Source organism: Arvicanthis niloticus, chromosome 6 (genome assembly GCF_011762505.2).
Source record: "Arvicanthis niloticus isolate mArvNil1 chromosome 6, mArvNil1.pat.X, whole genome shotgun sequence".
Taxonomy (NCBI): Eukaryota; Metazoa; Chordata; class Mammalia; order Rodentia; family Muridae; genus Arvicanthis; species Arvicanthis niloticus.
Genome location: NC_047663.1, coordinates 7,704,074 through 7,728,661, shown reverse-complemented (window position 1 = coordinate 7,728,661; position 24,588 = coordinate 7,704,074). Strand labels below are relative to the sequence as shown.

Here is a 24,588-nt window from a genome sequence, read left to right as displayed (position 1 = left end):
TGTCTAAGGGACTTGTTTATGTTCAGCCAGAGCAGGCACAGCATGGGCATAAAGGTCCATATATTCAGGGTAGCTCTTCTTGGACGCTAGGTCAACCCAAATAAATGATCTCCATGTAGCGAAGTATCTCAAGAGGGTCTAGAGGCAACTGGAAATTTCCATAGTTGTGGGTAGGAAGGGTGAGTTTCCGAATCTGCGAAGGTAAAGAGCAGACTCCGGACACTGAACTTGAGGGAACATGGAGGAGAGGTAGACCTGAGGCCCAGACGGCCCCTACCCTGCAGCATCCTTACACTCATAATGTCTTCTGTCCAGTCATGAATGGCTCACTTCACTGTGAAAGAGGTTCCAGGCTCAATACACCCAGTGGACCCACTAAAGATAAAAGAAAGGCCTGGTGAGACGGGAGCAGAAGGATCAGGAATTCAGGGTCAGCCTCTGCAACATAGAGAGCTTAGGGCCAGCCTGGGCTATAAGAGATCCATCTCAAAAGGGTAGAGGATCACCTTAAAGTCACTCACATGCTATGGACAGCTCACAGTGACACAGCTTCTCTCCTGTTCTGCACCCTTGATCACGTCCTTCCCCAGCCAACACAGCTGGCCATCTGACCCACAGACTTCTTTTCCATGGAGCCTCAGCTTATTCCTAAGATCACTGTGCGAAGGAGTGAAATAGAACAGTCCTAGGGGAGACAACAGGAGGAACGAACCTGAATTCAAATCCCAATGACCACATCTGTGACCTGCTACCAACGTGCTGACCTATGGCCCTTGGTCTCCTTGTATGTTAACACAGATAGGCAGTTAGCTAAGTGGGCCTGCCACAAAGGATGAGCAATGGAGGAACAAGCAGATGTGGAGCCCATGGATGCTCCTTCCAGGTAGCACTGGATGGATGGACTGGTGATGGCTGAAGACGTTGAGGACCAGGAAGATGTTGCTGTTGGATAACAACATCTTTCACTTTACACAGCCAGGTTATAGCTACAGGCCTATGGGGCACAGTTCCTTCCTCTGGACTATCCTCAGCCCACCCTGGCCACTGACAAAGATACAATGTAGGAAGAGACTCCCTTCACCAAGAATAGGAAACACTGTAGCTGGACTTGGCTACTTTGTGAGTTCTTCTTTGTTCCACCCTTTCAGTCTCCCCCCCTCCCCCAACACACGCCAGGTAAGAGAGAAGAAAGGATAGAGGAAAGAGATCCCTGAAGAAAGTCGGGGGTTGAAAAGGGGGCAACGTTATTGTTAGACTACTTCTTGTTGATTACGGTCATCAAGTTCCTTGGGGCAAGTTTGATCTTTGCTGTCAGCATATCTAATTTCTTCTTATTGTTTCTTTGTGCACAGCTACTTAGCAAACCTCAGACAACAGCAACCAGCAATCCTCCACCTCTGTGGCCCTAGCATTTATATACCCTCTGAAAAGTTCCCAGAATTCCAAACATCACGCTACCGCAGAAACTATCTGCTGCTGGCAAATTCATGCCCCTGCTAGAGCACGAGGCAAATCATAGTCAGCTGCTGCGGACAATCTGAAACAGCCTCATATCCCACACCTGGGACTAAAACAAAAACATATAATAGTTCTGCACAGGCTGTGTGTGCCTACTGATGACTTGGTGGCCCTATCTCTGTCACAACCTATGTCCAGTCAGGCACTGCTATTCCCTGGCGTGTCAGTGTTGGCAGTGCTGTTCCCCTGGTTATGGATCTTGTGGACTTCAGCTCTTGCTTTGTGTAGCTCAATGCTATTGACAAGCATGACATCTCCTGTCATGGGGTGTGAAGCCACATGTCCCTGAATTATATAGCATTGTCTGCCTAGAAAGCTACACCTTCGCCTTGAAGATTCCAAGGCAATTAAAAAATATATTTTATTATTTATATGTATGGGTCTTTGCATGCATATATATCTGTGCACCATGTGTTAGTGTTTCTTTTAGGCTCCACCCAACAGTTACCTAGCAACAGCCAGGTATGAGCCTGGCTTGCTATAAAAGGACTGTTTGCCCCATCTCTCCCTCCCTGCCCCCCCACTATGTTCCCTGCCGGCTACTTCTCTTTCTCTCTCCTCTCTCTTTCTGTCCCTTTCTTTCTCACACCCCCTTTCTCATGCCACAAATAAACTTCATTTTATACTAGACCCGTTGTATGGTTGGTACCTGGGTAGGTGGGGGGAGTGCCTCAGCATGGGCCCACTAAGGCACCCCCTCCCACTTCATCATGCTACCACATTACAAAACATACCACCATGTGCATACACTACCCACAGGAGCCAGGACGTCAGATCCCCTGAAACTGGAGTTTACAGATGTTTGTGAGTTGCTACGTGCGTTCTGGGAATTGAACCCTTGTCTTCCAGCACTCCAGCACTCTTAACTGCTGAGGCATCTCTCCATTTCCTTCAAAAGCAATGTGTGTGTGTGTGTGTGTGTGTGTGTATGTGTATATCAGAGAGAGAGAGAGAGAGAGAGAGAGAGAGAGAGAGAGAGAGAGAGAGATATGCTTGGAGGCCAGAAGACACTGGAGCTATAGTTATATAGTTTATAGTTATGTAGATAGAAGGTTGGGAGCCATCAGACATGGGTGTTGGGAAAACAAACTCGTCCCACGTGAATGCTGGAAACTGAACTTGAGTCTTTTGCAAAAGGTGAATCAAGCCACTTCAAATACGAAATAGATGATAGATAGGCAGACAGACAGGCAGATAGACAGATTTAAAGGTCCCTTTCATAGGGAGGGACCCAAAGGCAAAGACGGCTGAAGGCACAAATGAAAAGATGTCCTCCTCTGCTCTGTCTTCACCTCACCCCTGATCCAAGTGCTCTGGTTATCCGTGTGGGTCACAGGAGAGTGGTAGCAGAGAACACTGGGCTCTGTCTGAAGGCAGAGAATGCTGGGCTCTGTCTGAAGGGCACCTAAGCTTCCCCAGAACGTTTACCTCCCACAAAATAAAAATCAAGTGCAAGTGGAATAGGGAATCGGTAGTCCTCCTTGCCCCTCTTACATGACTGACCTTCCCAACACCAGCCTCTGACTCACTCCTGCCTCGTGGTCCAAAGAGGTGGAGGTCTGCGGGGTCTGTCTGTGACACTCGCTTTTTCTGAGCTGAATTCCCTACTCTATATCTGGGGACCTGTCCTGAACTGATAGCACCATTTCATTGCTGTCAAGGGGGCCTGGTGGAACCCTTTCAGGATCCCTGTGTGGCCACCAGGGGGCAGGCAGCAAGTTTCTGCCATGAGAATAAAATGAGTCTTAGGATGAGGTGGGTTGGCTCGAGCCCTAGACACGGGATTTACCTCAAGGAACAGGAAATTACTATCATTCCCACCACAGTTGCTGGCACATTTCCAGAAGCTAGACCACTGTGGTAACTTGCATGAAAATGGCCCTCATAGCCTCATATGTTTGCATGCTTAGTCCACAGTGAGCAGAACTGTTTGGGAAGAATTAGGAGGCGTGGCCTTGTTGGGGGAGGTGTGTTTCTGGGGGTGGGCTTTGAATTTTCCAAAGCCCAGCCCAGCGCCAGTCTCACTCTCTGCCTGCTACCTGAGGATCCAGATGTAAAGTTCTGAACTACTATTCCAACATCGTGTCTGTCTGTCTCCCACCATAAGGATCATGGACCAACCCTCTGAAACTGTAAGCCAGCCCCATTTAAATGCCTTCTTTTATAAGAGTTGCCTTGGTCCTGGTGTCTTCTCACAGCAATAGAAAAGTAACTAAGACAACCATAAAAAATGACTCCAGGATAGACTTGAGTTGTGCACCCCAGGCAGTAAGTATCACTGGAGTTTGTCCTGATGCCCACAGTAAGCCGACCTGGCTACTCCTCACCCAGGTGCAGGGAGCTGCTAGCCACAGATTCCAGCTCCTTTGCAGCGTTGCCGGCACCGCACCGGCTGGTGTTTATTTACCAGAGAATGGTGTTCCTGAGAGCCGCTTGGCTGTACCACGTCCAGAGGGGGAGAAAACCAGCTTGCTGGACCACAGGGTCCTGTGCTCCTCACACTGCAGGCAGCCAGTGCAGTCTTCTCCTTGGGCAACACAGCACATGGCTTCTTGATGGCCTTTGTTCCAACATCCCCCGTCGTCTGGGGAGCCTGGACCTCATCCTACCCTTCCACTGTGGTGTCTACAGGTGAGACTCCTTTGAACCTCGCTCCTGAGACCTCTCTGGGGATCTAAGCCCTGCCTGCAGCTGCCTTCCTCTGAGGCTTTTGTACTAAATTTCCCAGTTTCCAGAAACAAATGTCCTCCTCTCTGGAAAGCAAGAGTTGTTCATCATGGGTGAACCCATGGAATCAGCCCCTTGTATCCGTTAGCCTCCCGCAAGAGCCTCAACTTCAGGGTGTGGCTGCCCCCACAGAGTGGGCCAGTTTACCATGGACCCTTGCACACAAGACAGCTATCCAGAGCTAGGCCTGCTTTTCTGCCCTTCCACCTCCCTTCCCTTCCCCCTGAGCACAGACACCTTACTTACCTTAGCCTTTCTCTCCCGAAGCCCCCTGCTCAGCAAACCTTCCCAGACAGTACTGTTTTGTTCCTACTGCATCTAGTTCCTGGCTAGATGGCTGGGGCCCTCCCCCTTCTTTCTCTGTCTCCCCACCCCCACTCTCCCACTCTCTGTACCAACAGACTCAGAGCTACAGGGAGAAGCGTGGGGCAAATAACTCTTCCTCAGAGAGCCAGTGTGAGAGACACAGCTGGTGATGTTGCAAGGTGCTGTGGAGATCCCAAGGAAAAGCTGCTAGTGACCCGGGTGGGGACCCAAGACCTGAAAGTATGGGACTTGAGGGACCAGAGACAGGTAAAGTCTTTTCAAATGGGAGAAGGAGTAAGTAGTGAGATAGAGGTCGGGTATGGGAAGTGAGGCTGGGGGTGGAGAGGGTGATGGGTAGGATAGGGAGGTGGGAGAACCGAGAGGTGGGAGGGAGGATCCCCCCCCCGCACCCCACCCCTATTTATCTTCAGCAGGAAACAAAAAGCTGTATGTTCAATCCTAAAAAGATTCAAAATGTATCTGAGGTGACTAGAGGCCAGTGCTGATGTGTAGGGGTCTTGGTTTCATATTAACCCCTAGACAACTGCACCACCTTACTCTGGGACTCAGTGTCCACATGGGGCAGGCTGGGTCATTGGAGCATCAGTTACGGTAACCTGTGAGGAAGGGCACTCTTGGGCTTAGGAAGGATGGGAACCCTAATCATCTTTCCTGAGAGGGGCTGGTTGTGACAAGGAACTGAGCAGCGCCTGGGAGCCACCACCCAGGCCAGACTTGCCCAGTGTCCTCATTAAAAGTGTAGCTGCTCCGGTTCCACTCCAGCTTCTGTGTGTCCACAACTACCACAGAGTAGCCGGTTTCCTTGGTGGCAGGGATGGTTATGTGGGGGGAAGAGAGGTTGCCACTGCCAATGACTCTCCCCGTTGATAAGAGAGCAGACAGGGGGTGGAGGGGGTGAGATTCCATAGAGATAGTGACTGCATTTGCCTAGGTCTGTCCCAGGGCTCTGCTCGGAGAGGCATTGAATACAAGTTGCCTTGGGGTCGGTCAGAGACTGCTGTCAATCAAACCCCAGTGAAAAGAAAGTAATTGCTGTCCCTCTGCCTTTCCATCCTTCTTAGCTGCGCAGCCACAAGTGACCCTGCTGCCTACAGTCAATGGGAGTAACCCAAGATACGATGGTGTGGATGGCCACTGGCCAGAGATCCCAGAGAGGTCACCCTGTGTGGCTGGTATCATACCTGTCATCTATTACAGTATCCTACTGAGCCTGGGGCTGCCTGGTGAGTGGGGACCTCGGGCTAAGCCAGAATTGAGGTCCTCCTTCAGCCATTCCCAATTCTCTCAAGATCACAGAGGATCCATGTGGCACTATCGAACACCCTGTGTAGCCACTGTGCAGGGTGGAGCCTGAATGGGGTGGCGTGGCGGGTATGCATTGATGTAGAAAAGGCCAAGTGGATTTGTTTGGGGGGGGACCCCCTAAGTCTAGTAAATAAACCTATACCTGGATTCCAAGACACCTCTGCTCTGAAGGACATAGAACACCTGAGAAAGACTTAGCTGGAAAACCAGCACGGATGCTCACCCAGATTAGTATTACCAAGAGGGTCTATAGTCTCTGTTGTGTTTTATAAAAATGAAAAAGAAGCCAGGTATATGTTTGGTAGAGGTTCTGTAAGGTGTGGGGGAAGGGGGTGTCTCTGCGGGCCCATGCTGAAGCATCGCTTCCCCCTGAAGTACCAGCCACAGGACATATAGTATAGAATAGAGTTTATTTAGGGCATAGGGAGGGGAGTTGAGGAGGGTAATAGATACACACACACAGAGGGAGGGAGGGAGGGAGGGAGGGAGGGAGGGAGGGAGGGAGGGAAGGAGGGAGGGAGGGGGAGAGGGAGAGAGAGAGAGAGAGAGAGAGAGAGAGAGAGAGAGAGAGAGAGAAAGAGATATTGAGAGAAGAGGCTGGCCATGAGCACATGGAGAGAGAGGGGGGGAGGGGAATGGGAGAGAAGGGACAGAGGGGGAAGAGGGTAAGAGAGAGCAGGAGAGTGAGGAGGGATCAAGCAGCCCCTTTTATAGTGAGTTGGGCACACCTGGCTGTTGCCTAGAAGGAATGCTAACAGGATCCATGTGACAGAGGGCAAGGCTGAGCAGTATGCAGCTCGGCCAAATACGCTTCATTTTGATTTGATTTTTGTCATGGGGTCCGCTTGAGTCCAGCATAACTCAAACACCAAGTCAAGGCAGGTGGTAAAAACGTATTATAATCAAGCCACTACTGATCGATCAGGGCCATAGAGCAGCCTCGGAAACTGAACTGCAACAACGTACAGCCAGAAAAATCACGGAATATTTAAGTTTTGCAACTCATAAACATCTGTGCCAAGTTATTGTTGCATGTTTCTTCCACCAACCAGAATCGGAGTTGGTTCCTGGCCCTGGGGACGTAAACTTAGTTTGACCCTGCCAGCAAGATGGAGAAGTTGTCCCTGAGATGGCTGGACTCAGACCACTGTCTCCTTACAAGTTGTCCCTGAGATGTGTGGACTCAGGCAACTGTCTCCTTACAACAGAAGCTGTTCAGCTATTGGGTACAGGGAACAGAACCCAGGACCTGTGGCATGCTAGGCGAGTGACCTGCCACTCAGACTATACTTTCAGGCAGGTGAAGGGCTTGGCTGTGGCTCGCCTGGCTGAGTGTTTGTCTAGCATGCACAAAGCCCTGGGTTCCATCCCCGGCACCACGTAAATTGGGCATAGCGGCGTACACTTGTCATCTCAGCACTTGGGAGATGCAGGCAGGAAGATCAGAGATTCAAGGTCATCCTTGACTCTACAGGGAGTTTGAGGCCAGCTGATCTGGGAAGGCAGAAATAGAAAGTACAGGACCTACCCAGCTACCATGTGAGTTCCCGGCCAGCCAGGGCAACTTAGTGAGACCTTGACTCAAAATACAAAGTGAAAAAAAAAGGCTGCCGCAGTGGGGCATACTGCAGTAGTATAGCGTTTGCCTGGCCCTGGGTTCAGTTCCCAGCACTGCAGGAAGGAGTAAGAGGGAATTAGAAACAGAAGGCAACACCGGCCCTTGCAGTGACAGGTGGGAGGGACCATGCAAATATCTCAAGGAGCCCAATACCAACACCCCTTCTGATGCCTCTGACCTCTCCTTCCTTTACATGGGTCTCCATCAGTCAACATCCTGACGACAGTGGCCCTGGCCCGCCTTGCCGCCAGGACCAGGAAACCCTCCTACCACTATCTCCTGGCACTCACAGCTTCAGATATCGTCACACAAGTGATCATCGTCTTCATAGGCTTCCTCCTGCAGGGAGCTGTGCTGGCCCGTCAGGTGCCCCAGGCTGTGGTACGCACAGCTAACATCCTGGAGTTTGCTGCCAATCACGCCTCAGTCTGGATTGCAGTCTTGTTCACGGTGGATCGCTACAACGCCCTGTGCCGCCCCCTGCGCCATCGGGCCACCTCGTCCCCAGGCCGGACCCACCGGGCTATTGCCGCTGTCCTCGGCGTTACCCTACTGACGGGCATTCCGTTCTACTGGTGGCTGGATGTGTGGAGGGATGCAGAGCCTCCTAGCACTATGGACAAACTCCTCAAGTGGGCTCACTGCCTCATCGTCTACTTCATTCCCTGCAGCGTTTTCCTGGTCACCAACTCTGCCATCATCCTTCGCCTACGGAAGAGGGGCCGGACAGGGCTGAGGCCATGGGTGAGCAAGAGCACAGCCATCCTCCTGGGTGTCACCTCCCTCTTCGCTCTTCTCTGGGCACCGCGCATTTCTGTCATGCTGTACCACCTGTATGTGGCTCCTGTTCACCGGGACTGGAGGGTCCACCTGGCCTTGGACGTAGCCAACATGTTGGCCATGCTCAACACAGCCGTCAACTTTGGCCTCTATTGTTTCATTAGCAAGACTTTCAGAGCCATGGTCCGACAGGTCATCCATGATGTCCACATGGCTTGTACCTTAAAGTCACAGCCAAAGGGAATGGTGGTGGAACTTGTGTTGAAGTCTGTAGGGACAGAGCTGTAGAGCTAAAGAGGCCAGGCTAGCCATCCCAGGGGCCCCAGGGCCACCTGCACAGAGACCTTTGCCATTGTTTTGGTTTGGTTTTGGCTTCCTTGGCTGTCCTGCACCTCACTCTGTAAAGCCCGCAAGCCTCCAACTCAGAGGGGCTCTGCCTCTGAGGCACCTACCTCTGCCTCCGGAGCACTGGGGTTAAAGGTGTGTGCCACCACTGCCTGAGGAGACCTTTGCAACTGTATTCATCAAAACTTTACCAACTTTGCAATCTGGGGGAGGGGAAAAGGCTCCCACTTTGGGCAGCTCCAGGTAAAAAGAAAAAAGAAATTAGTCACCCTATTGGTTAGCTTCATTCCAATTGCTGTTTTCTGGGGGGAAAGAGAGGTCTCTGCTGGCCCACACATCATAACAGCTATTGAGGTATTCCTTTGTAAGGGGCCTTCCACCTGGCACATACGGGACAAATACTAATGCGAGCTGAAGGGATGAGTGGAAGGAAAGATGGACGGACAGACTGACAGACAGACGAACAGATGCACATATTTATGTGAACCTGGCCTGCCTCCCACTCCCTAAACTGGTGGCCTCTTTGGCTCCCAGTGGTAAAGTTGGAGTCTAAAAAGGAAACTATCAGCTGGTATTGATGGACTTTCCTGGGCTGGGGGGGGGTGTGTGTGCTGATGTTTTTGGGTGAGCAATGGGTGGTGCCTAGTTAAGGAACAGAGGTCCCAGTGTCTTAATGCACACTGGGCATCCCCAAGCCTGTCCCAGCCAGGGAGAAGCAGTCCCTTTGGTTTCAGACACCCTAATTTGGTTCTGAATTTCTCCTTGCACCAGTACCAGGGTCTGAGTCTTGCTTTGTCATTTTCTAGCCTGGGATACTAGAAACTAAAACATCAGGCCACCACCTCCCCACCACCAGCCTCAGCCTTGGAGGAAGATATTTCTTTTGTACTGTGGGGGGAGGCAGAGTGGCTGAGTGGGTGGAGTTGGAAAGACTGCCCCCTCTGACCCCCTGCTAAGTCTCTGACCCCTGCTAAGCCCCTCCTGTTGGCACTGCCTACCCCCACCCCAACCTGGGGCTCTGCAGGAAGAGCTCAACAGATGGACCGCCCACCTGCTGCAGGCCTTGGGTAAACACATTAGCTGCCAGCTGGGGCCTTTTCTGCTCCCTATTCAGGCAGAGCTGACCTCTCTCCTTGATAGGAGCTTGGAGCTGAGCCCCCACCTACCTTCCACCACTGGCTGAATGACAGCAAGCTAAAGAGCTGACACACAGGCCAGGCACACAGTTGGTGAAGAATAAATGCTCCGCCCCCACCCCCACCCCCACCCCCACCCCAACCCCCACCACTTGTCCAGGGAGTTAAGACACTCAGGCATAAGCCTTCAGCCACACCCGGAAAGAGGGCAACAGCTGGCATCCTTCATCCCCAGCCACCATTCCCTGAAAATTGTCCCCAGCAGTGTCACATTCATGTAGTGGCAGAGTTACTTGTACTGATTTCTGGTCTTGATGAAGCTTTGATGTACTGGAGTGTGTTGGCCGCTGCTTTAGGTCTTTGGGGATGGGGCAGGATGTTTCTGACTGTACCCTGTGATAGGGGCTCTAACCCACCAGATCTGAGATGTAGGAAAAGGCTGGAACTCTGGGAGCTGATCCAAAGGCTGCATGAGATGGGCGTGTACTGCCACCGTGGGCACTGGGCATCAGAGTCTCCGCTGCACACACACAGATGTGTGCAGGGCAGGGTGTGTTAGGTCGTTTCTCCACTGGTGAAGCGAGCCAATTCAAGCCAGATTAGATTATATTAAAGACAAATTTATTGGGAAGCTGCTCAAGGGTGGGGAAGTTCACTGCCGAGGCTAGAAAAGTCATCAAGGGGAAGGGGGGGGATAGGGGAGGGAGAGAGAAAGGTCACATGCACAGAGAGAAGAGAAGGAGGAGGAAGAAGAAGAGGAGGAGGAGGAAGAGGAGGAGGAGGAAGAAGAGGAGGAGAAAGAGGAGGAGGAAGAAGAGGAGGAGGAGGAAGAGGAGGAGGAAGAGGAGAGACCAAATGTCTGGATTATATAGGGAGGAGCCTCTGGAGGAAAGGCAGCCCAGCCCCTGGGCTGGAAAAGCTCAGGGTTGGGGCAGGGTGTGCCAGGTAGAGACTGAGGGGTGCTCAGAGAGCCTGGAGGCCAGGTCTGCTTTGATATGTAAAATACGCACCTCAGTCTGGATCTGAAACCAAACAGGTAGGTGCTTGGAGCTCTGTTTTCTGCTAAGGATAGAGGGGGTGCAAGGGAAGGCAAGCAGGGAAGAGGGAGCCCCAAGAGGAATGGTGTCTGCCTCAGTTCAGACCAATCCATCCACACCCCACATGGAGTCTCTGGGAAGAAAGCAAAAGTTATTCTTGATTTTGAGCCAAATGAAATACTGAGTTTTGGGGTTTTTTAAAGATTTATTTATTTTATGTATATGTGAATTGCATGTATACCTGTGTGCCAGAAAAGGGCATCAGATCACATTATAAGTGGTTGTGAGTCATCGTGTAGTTGCTGGGAATTGAACTCAGGACCTCTGGAAGAGCAGTCAGTGCTCTTAACCACTGAGCTATCTCTCCAGCCCAACACTGAGGTTTTGGTTTTTTTTTTTGTTTTTTTTTTTTTTTTTTTTTGTTTTTTTGTTTTGTTTTGTTTTTTTTTTTGTTTTTTTTTTTGTTTTGTTTTTTTTTTTTTTTGACTCTCTGGTGGGAAACCCTTGAAACAAGAGAGTGTCCAAGATCAGGAGCCAGCAATGTCTTCAGAGTCAGCAATGAGAACCACACCAGGGGGCTGGGCTTAGCTACAAGATGCTTCTTCCGAATGTCAGATGCTACCATCCCTAGGGAAACCAGAGAAGACAATGTTCTCACCTACATCCCTCCTCCTTCCTCCCCCCCCCCTCCCCCCCCCAGCACTGGAAAAACCAGAAACTTGCCCCAGATGGTTGGAGAGGTGCTGTTGAGGCAGATAGAGACCTGCATATATGGGGACTTTCTGAGACACCAGAAATCGGTGTCTCAAAGATGACCCCATTTGTCTTCACAGGCTGAGTAATACATGTGTTTTCAAACAGCCTGTACATTGAAGTACCGTGACCACTTATTCTCACTGTGGAAGGGAGGAGCACAGGACAGTTAACTGCCATGCCCATAGGCAAACGCTGGTCCAGAGCAATGCTAAAACTCAAGCCAGCAAACTCTTGCAAACTCCTAGTCCACCCAGCAAGAGCCAGGTATTCTGCAGAGAAAGGGCAGCCCAGGCATGCTTTGCCCTGTTTCTAACTTTTTAACAGACTTGGGACCTAGTATCAAGTTTCCCTAATAAAACACATAAGATGTAGGCACCGAGGGGCACACAGGTGGCCTCAGCTTCTTAGGAGGCTGAAGCAGAAGGATTCTTTGAGTCCAGGAAACAGACATGGACTGGCTAGCCTATCCAGACCCTGTCTAAAAAATAAGTAAAAAAAATCTGAGGCTGAGGAGATGGTTCAGAGGGTAAAGTGCTCAGTACACAAGTGTGAGGGATGGAGGCTGGATGGCCTGAAGGAAGAGTAATCTGAACACACCGGAAATGGGAACAGGAAAGCCTCAGGGCAGGCTGACTAGCTAGACTCACCAAACTGCCTAGCCCCAGGTTCAAGAGACTGCCTCTCCCCGGTGAAGGTGGAGCATGCCTTGAGTCCCAGCACTCAGAAGGGGCAGGTGTGTCTCTGTGAGTTCCAGAATGGCCAAGGATACACAAAGAAACCAAAGAGAGAGAGAGAGAGAGAGAGAGAGAGAGAGAGAGAGAGAGAGAGAGAGAGAGACCCTGCCTCCATATGTAAGATAGACTATGGGAAAACACACAGTGCACATACACTCACACATGAATACACACATGTGTTCATGACTGCACACATATGACTGACTGCACAACACACACACACATACAAAACAAGTTTTTAAAAAGATTTTCAAAATAAGGAGAAAATTCATTGGGTCACGACTTTCAACATTTTTGTAGCCTGGCGAAATGCTATCATACACACCTGTAATTTCAATATTAGAGAGGTGAAGGCAGGGGTGTCGGGAGTACGAGGTCATCCTCAGCTAGGTAAGGAGTGTGAGGCTATCCCGAGCTATGTGAGACCCTGTCTCAAAAATAAATAAATAAATAAATAAATAAATAAATAAATAAATGTAAATCTGAAAGTCAATCAGATCATTTTGTTAGGTGCATCATGGAAATATAAAGAACAAGGGCTGTCATATATCTGCTCTTAGCCTGGCATGTTGGCACACGCCTGTAATCCTAGTGCATGAGGCAGGAGGATCATGAGTTTGAGAACAGCCTGGGCTATATAGAAAAAAAAATCAATCTACCCCACCAAAAGATCTGTTGTTTCTTTGTGCGTTTTTGTCTAAGGATTCAGGGGAAGGGTGTCGACATCAGACCTCACAATGTAGCTCAGGATGACCTGGACCTGGCAGGAGAATAGAGAGATTCTCCTACCATAGCTGCCTGGGTACTGAGGTCACTGTCACCATGTGAACCTTCACACCTTCTTTTAAGCATTTCCTCCCCTGCTTTTTGTGTTTGTTTTGTTTTGTTTTGTTTTTCGAGACAGGGTTTCTCTGTGTAGCCCTGGCTGTCCTGGAACTCACTCTGTAGACCAGGCTGGCCTCGAACTCAGAAATTCACCTGCCTCTGCCTCCCAAGTGCTGGGATTAAAGGCGTGCGCCACCACTGCCCAGTCCCCCCTCCCCCTTGGTTTTTCAAAACAGGCTTTCTCTGTGTGGCCCTGGCTGTCCTGGATTCACTCTGTAGACCAGGTTATCCTCAAACTCAGAGATCCACCTGCCTTTGCCTCCTGAATGTTGGGACTAAGGGGATGTGCCACCACCACTCAGCTAGCTTTTCTTATTGATAAACTCTCAAGTGGCGGGAGGGGAGAGGTCCCCCCCCCAACCAGTTTGTCCTTCCCCTTCTCTCCCAACCCCAAAACTGCTGAAATACCTTGACTGATGGAAATCTCACTTTGGAATCATCAAGTCCTTCCTTACGGTCCTAGCTTCCTAGTGACCACATGGCAGTAGGCCATGTTGACTATCACTTAGCTAAATTAGCTTTGGGGGACGCTTACTTGTCAAGGGTCTCCCATTTCTTCCCAAGTATTTTTTTGAAAGAGGTGTCTTGAGATAGAGTTTCTCTGTATAGCCCTGGCTGTCTTGTAGACGAGGCTAGCCTGGAACTCAGAGATCCACCTCTCTGCTTCTCCAGTGCTGGGACTAAACGCATGCGCCACGGATGCCTGGCTCTTCCCAAATCTCTATATGGCTTTTACCGGTTTGATTGGAAGTTGGATGAAGAACAGTTTTCTGGACCCATCTCATTTATTTTCTAAGACTGACATCACAAAGTTGGACAGACTGTGGCTCGAACAACAACAGAAGTGAATTGTCCCTCAGCTCCGAAGTCCAGGGTCAGGGTGCTGACTGACAGACTCACCTTTTTGTTTTGTTCTTGAGAAAGAGTCTCATGTAGCCCTGGCTGGCCTCAAACTCATTGTCTAGTTGAAGATGACCTTTTGAACCAGCCAGCACACCCCAAACTAACGCTGGTGAGTCCATTCACCCACGCGCATACACACACACCCTACTCCCACTGAAGCTGAAATCTGGAGCCTCTTGCATGCTAGGCAAGCACTCCACTGCTGAGCTATAGTCCCAGTCCTAACTTCTGAACTGGGACCCTTAGCATTGGTGTGAGAGTATCTAGGGATTCCAATCGCTCATTAGGCGAGAGCATGGGCTCTTTACAGTCTTGATACCCGACGCCCCTGTTGGCTCAGCCAGCAGGGGGCGCTGCAGGACTGTCTGGCTGACTCGTCAAGAGTCAGAGGCTCTTTCAACTGGCTTTTATAAGGACATCCAAGTGACTGGCTCAGGGCCCACTGCTAGTGGGGAATTAGTGGGCGGAAAGGGTCAGCTGTCCCCCTGTCTTTGCATCCATCCTGAAGTCACACCCCTCCACCACCCTTTTCACACGTGCGCACGCACACGCACGCGCACGTTCACACAGAATGGTTTCCTGAGCACGGCTGTTTGAAGAAGGCTCCTTTCATCCTTAACTTCCCACCAGCGGGGGTCCAGGTCCTCCTGCTGACCTCAGCAATAGTGATTTCTCTTTCCACCACGGGGAGTTCAGTCCATCTGGGTTCATTGGGTCCAGTCAGGGTCCCTGGGGTCTCACTTGCTCTACCCCAACCCATCATCTCCATGAGATCACTTACACCCCCTCATGAGTATGGATTCTGTCCTGAGCATCACACGGGTATCTTGTTCTCCAAGGGAGTTTGAACCTGACAGGAAGGTGCGTCATCCGCGGTGAGTTAGGAGCGGAGGTAGAAAAGAATCGGCTCTTGGCATCCCAACCCCATCTCTGTTATCCCCGGAGAGCCCCCCCCCCCCCCAGTCTCTGCTGGGACTCTTCTCCACCCAAAGCAGGAAGGAGTCCCCCCCCCCCCGCCCCCTTATGATAGGCTGCTTAATTCACGTAGTTCCTCGTAGTTCCTCGTGTGGGCAAGCCTTGTAGGCAGACTCAAGCATCACCAGGTCTGGGATGGCATATCCATCCCCACTCCAGCTGAGACCTTTCTCCAGAGTCCCCAGATTCTATTCAAAGAGCCTAGAAGACTGGAGGTGGTAAGTGCCTATAAGCTTAGGACGGGGAGGCTGAGAGAAAAGCATCACAAGTTTGAGAACCGCATGGGATATGTAATGAGTTTGAAGCTAGCTTGAGCTATATACAAAGGCCCCGGCTCAGACAATAGGTAGATAGATACGATAGACAGACGGATGGACAGATAGACAGACAGACCTTGAGATTTAGCTTAGTCAGTAGAGTGCCTGCCCAGCGCTGAATTAAAAATGACAACAAGACAGGTATGATGGTCCACAAGCATATGCCTATAATCCCAGCATTTGGGAGGTACAGGAAGGTCAGGAGTCCAGGCTAGCCTCAGCTACATAGCAAGTTCAAAGTTAACCTGAGATATAAGAGATATAAGTCTTGAAATAACAACAAGTATATAAATAAATAGGTAGGAGCCAGAAAAAGAAATCAACTTTTTGTTTGTTTGTTTGTCTGTCTGTCAATTTGACATAAGCTAGTGTCATCTGGACAGAGGGAATCTTAACTGAGAGAATGCACCTATTGCACCGGCCTGTAGGCAAGTCTGTGGGGTCATTTTCTGGATGAATGGCTGGTGTGGGTGAGCTCAGCCCTCTGTGGACAGTCCATCCCTAGGCAGGCAGTCCTGGGCTGTTGAAGAAAGCAGGCTGAGCAAGCCATGGAGAGCAAGCCAGTCAACAGCGCTTCCTGCCTCAGCTTTCCTCAGTGATAGACTGTGATGCAGAAGGGTTAGCCAAATAAACCCAAAGGGGGCAGTCCAGCTCTTTCTTTCTAGGATAAGTGGGTTAGGATATTTGAGCAGTGGAGTCTCCGCCTGCTTTTTTTTTTTTTTTTTTTTTTTTTTTAGTAGGTTTCCTTCCTCCAGTAATTGGGTACAGGAGAGGCAATGAAGCACTGCTTGTCTCCTTCCTACAGGCCAGGCCTACTCTGCAACCCCCTGACCCCATTTGTCTTACCTGGTGTGAGGAACCTGGACCTCCATCTCCCTAGCTGTTTTTAAGACCTCTCTGAGAATAACCTTGGGGTCCTTCTAGAAGCCCAGCTGCCCTCATGGCTTTTGGCCAGGAGAAGACTTAATCCTGTCTGTGGTAGCTCCTTCTCAGATTCCCCCTTGATGTATATTTAGCAGGGCAGGGAGGGTGAGCATCACAGGAATGCCAGCCAGGATGTCCTGGCTTGTCACGCCTCCCAGAGGGTGGGAGAAGGCCAAATGTTATTGAAGGTAGCCAGATGGTGCAGGGTAGGCTAGCAGGTACTGGGTACTGAGCTGGCTTCAAGCATAGGCTGTGCTCTCGGAACTTCAGGGTCTCATGAGGGAAGCACATGCTCTTTACTCAGTTCCTTGGGGACGTGGAAGAATTGTGAGAAAGAAGATTGGGAGCAAAGCATGCCATGGGTGCATGTGACTGGCCTGGGCTGGTTGTGGGCGCTCCTGCTGCTGGGAAAGGTCCTGGAACCCCAGGCTAGGGAATGGAGTAAGACAGAATACCTGCCTTGAGAGTCTCTTCCGGTCGGGGTGCCCACACTCTCAGACCTGTGCTTTCACTTTGGGAAGTAGCCAGGTCATGGTGACTCAGAAGGACAGAGAAGGAAGTTCTGTGGCCTTCACTGAAAGCACTCCAGGGGTCCTGCCCTAGATGAACTAACTGTCTGGTGGACCTGTAGGTAGACAGCATGGACACTGATGGACCACCTGAATTCACCCAGGGGCTCCAGGTAAAGAGGCAGCTGGCTATTCACCTCACAAGGAGGATGGTTTGTTTAGTTACTAGCAATATCTGCACCCCTCCCCAGAACCCACATATAATATATATCCTTGGCCTCAGAGACTAGGACAAAGGGCTTGGTCCAGTTGTCTGATCACCCTCCCCATGGCTTCCTTCTTCCTCTTTTGGAGTGAAAGGAACACAGCAGGCAGATCCAGACAACCCCCCACTGCCCTGAGGTGCTTTCCCCTGACCAATGGCCCTGGCCCTGGGGTACCTGACCCTTTAGGAGGCAGAGATTCTATTTGGCAGGGTGAGCCCTAGGCCCATCCAGAAGTGATCCAGGAATCATCAGCCATATATCCAGGCCTGGCCCATCCTGGATCGAGTCTATATTGACTTCCCTGATGAGGGAACATTACTTTTTCTAGTCTTGATAGTGTGGTAGCACAAGCCTGTAATCCAGTCCTGGTGAGGCTGAGGTAGAGGCAGCAGGGTCACCATAAGTTTGAGGTCAGCCCGGTCTACATAGCAAATTCCAGTCTAGCCAGGGCTACCTGTTAAGACCATTTGTGAAACAAAATAAAGAGAGCCTGGGAGGTAGCTCAGATGATAAGGAGTTCAACTGGCAAGTGAAAGGACCCAAGTTTGGTCCCCAGAACCCATGTTAGAAATATCTGGGTGTGGTGACTTATTCCTGCAATCTCAGTGTTGGGGAAAGAGAAACAGGCATATCCCTGGGCCTCCATGGCCAGTCAGAGTGCCCTGCTTGGTGGAGTTCCAGGCCAGTGAAAGAACTTATTAAAAAGAAGAAAGAAAAGGAAGGAAGAATAGATAGATAGATAGATAGATAGATAGATAGATAGATAGATAGATAGATACAGGGATGAGTGGAGCGAGGGATAGCTCAGTGGGTAAAGGCACAATGCTGACATCATAAGTTTGATTCCTGAAACCCACATAAGATGAAAGGCGAGAACCGACCCGAGACCACAAGCTGTGGCGTGCGTACTCGCCCCTATATCCTTCAAATACACACCAACAATAAACAAAAAGTTTACGTCTGGTTAGGGAATGTGTGAGTGCCAGAGCTTGCTCATGGGCTCAGAGGTCAACTCTGTGGGGTCAGTTCTCTCCTGTCCTTACAGAGAGGGATCAAGGCACTGAATTGACATTGTCAGTTTGTGGGGCAAGCACCTCCACCCACTGAGCCATCTGACCAACCCATTAAAATCAACAAACACGGCTGGTGGCTGAGGAACAAATGATATCCACGGTTGTCCCCTGGCTTCCGCACCGACAATCACACATGTGCATGTTCATATGATCACCCATGCACACGCACGTGCATGTGCACTTGCACATGCATGCACACAGGCACACACACATGCTTGCACACGGGCACACACATGCACAGTTGCACATGCATACATGCACACAGGCACACACATGTATATTCACACATACACGCACGCACACATTGTGGGGGTAGAACCCTCCCACCTCGGTTCTGAGGTTGTCAGTCCTTTTAGCCCAATCTCCAGGCTTTGGGAGGTGAGTCTTTTTGTGCCTTGCCCTCAACTTCTGCTTTGGGGCTTTGGCTAGAGTCTCAACAGCTGATTTTCATGATCTCTATGAGAGAAGCTCATAGAGATGCAAACAGAATGAGGGCCCCAGGATTAAAACAGCTATGTTTTCTGTTCACTCACTCTGTGGCTTCCTGGACCAATCACAGTGAGACTGAAGAGTATAAATCCCTTCTCCCTGGCCTTGCCTCTGGGAGAGGGAGGGCAAATAGTCTGCTCTAGACCTGTCCAACCTCCTGACTCAAACCGTACAGGAGGACATATCCTGCTAAACACTGGCCTGAGGTTCTGGCAAAAGACACTCTAGAGCAGTGGATCTCAACCTTCCTAATGTGACCCCTTAATACAGCTCTTCATGCTGTGGTGACCCCCAACTGTACAATTATTTTTGTTACTGCCTCATAATTGTAAATATCTGTGTTTCCCAGTGGACTTAGGAGATTCCTGGGAAAGGGTTGTTTAGCGCCCCTCCTTGTAACTACCAAAGCCATGGTTTCCCGACAACTTGGAATTTCCCTGAGAATCCAGTGCCAGGCAGAGGAGGAACATATCTCCCAGAAAGAGATTTCACACAGCTCTGACAGCTTGTCGAGGAGACTGGGGTCCAGGCGACGATGCTATACGAGGCACCTTACCCAGGATTGCTAGTCGTACACACCGCTTACCCTCATTCAACCTAAACCTGAGGGCAGAAGGGGGGCGAAATCATCTAATGATGTAACTATAGAATGATCTCAGATGTGCAGGTGGCGCACGCCTTTAATCTCAGCACTCAGGAGGCAGAGGCAGAGGCAGAGGCAGAGGCAGAGGCAGAGGCAGAGGCAGAGGCAGAGGCAGAGGCAGAGGCAGAGGCAGAGGCAGAGGCAGAGGCAGAGGCAGAGGCAGAGGCAGAGGCAGAGGCAGAGGCAGAGGCAGAGGCAGAGGCAGAGGCAGAGGCAGAGGCAGAGGCAGAGGCAGAGGCAGAGGCAGAGGGATCTCTGAGTTTGAGACCAGCTTGGTCTATTGAGTGACTTCCAGGATAGCCAGGGCTAAACAGAGAAACCCTGGGGAGGGAGAGGGAGAGAAGGAGAGAGGGGGAGGAGCTGAGATGGGGGAGAGTGCAGAATCCTCTTTGTTCCTCTCCCCACTACAGCCACATTGAATAAATCAACTTTCTATAGTCTTCGAGATGGCTTTTCTAATTGACCTGATGAAGATGGCGGATAGAGACTAGCCTATGAGAGCTGACAGGGACCAGGCTCCGATATTAATAACTCCAGTAATGAGGAACTCAAGCCTCAGATATGAGTGGACAGAACTCCATGACACCCTCACAGTCTCAGTCCCTTGGCCCATGTAACTCTAGGGATTCCCTTTTGTCTGTGGTTACAAGGGTAAGAGACTCACCTTGTAGGCACCAGCCATGGGGAGCTGGTGATACCTGGCCGTTAGGTGACCTCAGAGCTGGGTGACCTGACTTGTCCTATCTTTGCCTTGTGGCCTTGGCCACCACCCCTCCTAAAGGCCCAGTTTCTGCATCTGGGAAGCAGAAGCAGGCACTGACCCAAGAAATCTAACCCAACCTTTTGTCATCTGGATTCTTTAGAGGCCAAGAAAAGCCAGGATTAAGGCAGGCTCCCCTGGGCTCCCCTGGTCAGGTGCACACAGGTGGTGCCTTGGTTCTGTGAACATAATTAAAAAAAAAAAAAAAAGCAGAAACCACTTCCTGTGTGGCAGTTGGTAGGATTCCTACTACTTCAGCCTTCCTCATCCCCAGTTCCCCTAAGGGTGAACAGCAACTCCTACAAAGGGAGAAGGTACCGGACAGGCTATTGATTGTTCCAAAGCTTGGTTCTGTTTGCCCCTGGCTGAATACTTCCCCAACCAATGCAGAGGACTGCTTCTCCAATCCCAGAACCTGAGGACACTCAGCCAGCCTGTTATACAGGATGCAGCCCATCACCTGAGTGAGTCCAGCCAAGGGTAGTGTCTGCACATTCCATCACAGCCTTGCTGGCTATCACTCGGGGTGGGGGGTGGGGGGTGGGGTTTGGGGTGAGCTGGGAGTTTGTATACAGTCTTAGGGATCCAAGACTCCCTGTGAGATTGTTGTAGGTAGTCTCTGTCTAGATCAGTGTGTGTGTGTGTCTATGTGTTTGTGTGTGTGTGTGTGTGTGTGTGTGTGTGTGTGTGTGTGTATGTATTGGTTAATACCAACTTAATAGAGTCTGGACTCAGCTGGGAAGGGAGTCTCACCGAGGGATTGTCTATATTACTTTGGCCTGTGGGTGAATCTGAGAGATTGGCTCCACTAGGTTAAAGAAAGTGGGAAGAACTGCCCTGAACCTGGGTCACATGGTTTCATAGACTGGACCCTGGATGCAATGAAAAGCGAAGCCAGGCATGGTGGTGCATGCCTTTAATCCAGCACTCGGGAGGCAGAGGCAGGTGGACCTCAGAGTTTGAGGCCAGCCTGGTCTACAGATCAAGTTTTAGGACAACCAGGACTACACAGAGAAACCCTGCCTTGTAAAGCCAAACAGGGGAAAAAGAAGAAGGAGGAGAAGGAGGAGAAGAAGGAGGAAGAAGAAGAAGAAGAGGAGGAGGAGGAGGAGGAGGAGGAGGAGGAAAGGAAAGAGGGAGAAGGAGCTGAACTTGGCAGTCTCTGCATCCTGCTGCTTGTGGATGGATACAATGTTACAATGTGACTAATTGTCCCCAGCCATTGTGACTTCCCTTCATTGATGGACTGTAACCTGGAAGTGTGACCCGGGAGTCGGCTGGGGAGTGGGGTCAGGACCTCTTTTCTCTAAGTTGCTTTGTTCAGAGTATCTTATCACAGCAACAGAAATGAAACAGCATCCCTCTTAGTAAGTGCTTAGCTGAGAAAGGGACCTTCGCAGAGCTCAAAGCAGGGAGGGTCCTGGGGTGGAAGCTCCCACTATACTGGTTAGCCTTACAGACATCATCGGCCTCCCCCTCTCTCCTTTTCTGCAGAAAGTCCAGTAGGGGTTAAGGGGGGAAATGCCATGTCGCTTGCTAGGCAGGCAGAGGCAGGAGAGACAATGTAGAGGTTTAAGGGTGCCAAGAGGGTAGAGTTGCAGGATGGTGGATGTTTGTCTAGAAGCCAGAAGGCTTAGTGGAGACAGAATGACAAAATGCTATAACAACACACTTGAACTAGTTGCTCAGTGCCGAGTCAGACTGGCAAAGGGAGAATGCTGTTTCCATTCCGAATAGATAGTGGATTATGGGTGTTGATGGGGAGATCCTGCCAGTGGGCCTTTGTCACATCAGCAGGATGTTGGTAGCAGATCGCCTCCTCTCTGCGGTCTGTCATCTTTCCTGAAGCAGTCCTGACTCTGTAACAGCATAAAGTTGTCTAGTGGTTTCCTAGGCCTCCAGGATGAATCCTGTAGCTCAGCATGGCCTGGTTTCTGGATTCCCCAGTGTTCCTCCGTCTCACCTATCCCTAAAGCCAGCTCCCAACAGAGTCCAGATGAGCCTGTGGGTTGCCCATACAATTCTCAACACCTAACACAGTACTTGACCAACACACGGGGTGGGGGTTGGGGTGGGGGTGGGCAAGCCATCTGGCATGAAGGCAGCATCTTGGGTTTGAAAGGAAGCAAAGGTAAGACAGGCAGAGACACAGGCATCTCACTGCTGACTTGTGTGGTCTCCTGTTCATGCTGGTTCTGTAGTCTGCAGTATAAACCTTTCATAATTTTGGGGTCTCCCTGGACTCTTCAACTACCTGTGGTCCTAATGCCTTCTGAAAATACTGCCATGGCTTTTGTTGCTCTCCATGGCATCCAGGAGAAAGGAAAGTGGAAGCCCACACAGGTGTCTCACGGGAAGCCAAGCATCTGGTGTTGCATCGAGACAGAGGGACCTTGTTGAAATTCCTCAAGACACAAAAGTCCTCAGGGAGGAGAAGCAACAGATGATAAATGTGGAACAGGATGGTGGCTCCTGGCAGTGAGGAAGGAAAGTCACAAAAGGGTCCTTTTGCTCTCTGGCACCCCAGGATCCTCCACGCCCCCTACAGCTAAGAAAACATTCCAAGAGCTTGTTGCTACAGGTGCCCACATTCTTGTATAACTGGAGTGGGGGGAGGAGCCGGGTGGGAGAGCAGAGGCCAGTAAGCTTTGCTACAAAGAGTTGGGGAAGGAGCTTTTAAAAACCCCTGGAGATACAATAGAGACCGCTAAGGAACCTAGAAGCCAAGAGTCTGGCAAGAGGCCATGTTGAGGTGGGGGAGCCTCACAAGTGGGATCATCCAGCTCCCCTGTCCTTTCTAGTGTTAGACCATCTATGGAAACAAATCACTGTAGCTGTCTTCAGACACACCAGAAGAGGGCATCAAAGAAGAAGCTACCATGTGGTTGCTGGGAATTGAACTCATGACCTCTGGAAGAGCAGTCAGTGCTCTTAACCACTGAGCCATCTCTCCAGCCTCAGGTGCTACAACTTTGGACTAGGTTAAAAGTGGGCCAGGAAATGGCCGAGGAGCTGTCAAGTCCTGTAGCCTACAGTCACTGGGTCTGGGCCTGCCTAAGAAGGAAGGAGGGTCTAGTAGACTCCCCAATGGCAGGGTCAGGAGTGTCTCTCTGACGTCAGCGTGTTCTAGTCCACCCTGAGCCTATTCCTGAGGGAGTGCAGTCTTTATGAGGCTTTGAGAGAGGAGTTGGCAGAAGAAAGGAACGTTTCCTCTCTGTTCCCAGATGGCCCCTGTATATGGCAAAGGCTGTGGCCAGGCCCATCTGCATCCCAGTGAGTAGCCCTTCAGGCAGAAAACGGAAGTCACTTTTGATTTAATGAACACCATCCTGGCGCTGGAGCAATGGCACAGAACTTAAGAGGACTTGATATTCTCCCAGAGGACCTGGGTTTGAGTCCCGACGCTTATACAACAGCTTATAATCATACATCTGACACCCTCTTCTGGCCTTCAGGAACACACATGGCAAACGTTCATACTTGCAGGCAAAACACTCATACCCACAAAATAAATAAATCTTTATATAGAATAATTGTTTGAGTGGGCCTAATGTAATCACGGGAGGTCATTAGCAGTCAGTGCTCTTAACCTCTTGAGCCATCTCTCCAGCCCCATGTTTGGGTGTTTTGTTAGCATGTATGTGCTTGGTGCCTACAGAGGTCAAGAGAGGACACTGGATCCCTTAGAACTGTCATGGGGTAGGTTCTGGGAACTGAACCCCAGTCCTCTAGAAGAGCAAGCAGTCAGTGCTCTTACCTGCTGAGCCACCAGAAATGAGTTCTAAGGTATCTGAACTCGCAGTCTGTGGTCTCTTTGTGATTTTCTTTAGCATGCCCTTCCTAAGACACATTCCTCTGAGTGGCTTTCAACTGCATCAAGCCACGGAGATGCTGACAAGGCTCTGGGGATGCAAACCTCCAGCCGTCCTGGTTTTCGATTTCCTCGGCTGGCTCCATCCTCATCCTAGTTCACACCCGTCTGCTTGCACTGAAGTCTGGCCCACTCAGCCAGTCTGGGCCACCATCCATCTGCTGTCGATCAGTGCCTGGCTCCTAGCAAAATGCACATTTATTCCCTAAACATAGGGTTCTTTTTTTCAGCAGAGGTGGTGCGGCGATGTATTTGGAGAGGCAAGCTGCTGTTCCGCACATAGCTGCTGGTTACTTTGGGAGGCAGCCAAGGAGCTTCGAGCCTAAGCTTTAGGCTCCCTGAACCAGAGCCCCAGAGGTTGGGGGCAGGGCTAGGGAGGGCAGTGGTGTGTGGGAGGAGAGAAGAGAAGGTGACAGGTCTCTCAGAAAGCAATTAAGCCTTTCATGGGAGCCCCAGGGACCACTTAACTTCTTGTGCTTTTCCCCCCAGGGAGGAAAGGGGGGGGGGGATCATCTCTGCATGCAGTTCTAAGAAAAGTCTACTTTGAACTGTGGCTCTGGGAAGCTGGTTATAGAAAAGAGCCCCCCCCCCCCCGACCTGCTTTGCTCCTCCCTCCATGGGGTACAGTGGGCCAAGCTTAGAATGGGGCCCCTTGCCACCGCTACAACCCATTCCTGGTGTCTGACTGGC

At 50.7% G+C, this 24,588-nt stretch overlaps 1 protein-coding gene and 1 long non-coding RNA gene across 2 annotated transcripts; one reads left to right on the top strand and one right to left on the bottom strand.

Moving 5' to 3' along the window:
- The first annotated feature begins 839 nt into the window (after positions 1-839).
- On the top strand, positions 840-8,563 carry Gpr142 (G protein-coupled receptor 142). The gene is given in 5 exon segments (XM_034507890.3): positions 840-883; positions 4,731-4,773; positions 4,776-4,818; positions 5,634-5,795; positions 7,704-8,563. Coding segments are annotated over 5 exon segments (1,152 nt in total).
- A 6,944-nt stretch (positions 8,564-15,507) lies between these two features.
- LOC143442617 (uncharacterized) lies at positions 15,508-24,321 on the bottom strand. The gene is made up of 2 exons (XR_013110928.1): positions 23,785-24,321; positions 15,508-22,499 (listed from the first exon to the last, which is right to left on the bottom strand). It is a non-coding gene; the product is annotated as an uncharacterized LOC143442617 (long non-coding RNA).
- Positions 24,322-24,588: the final 267 nt, after the last annotated feature.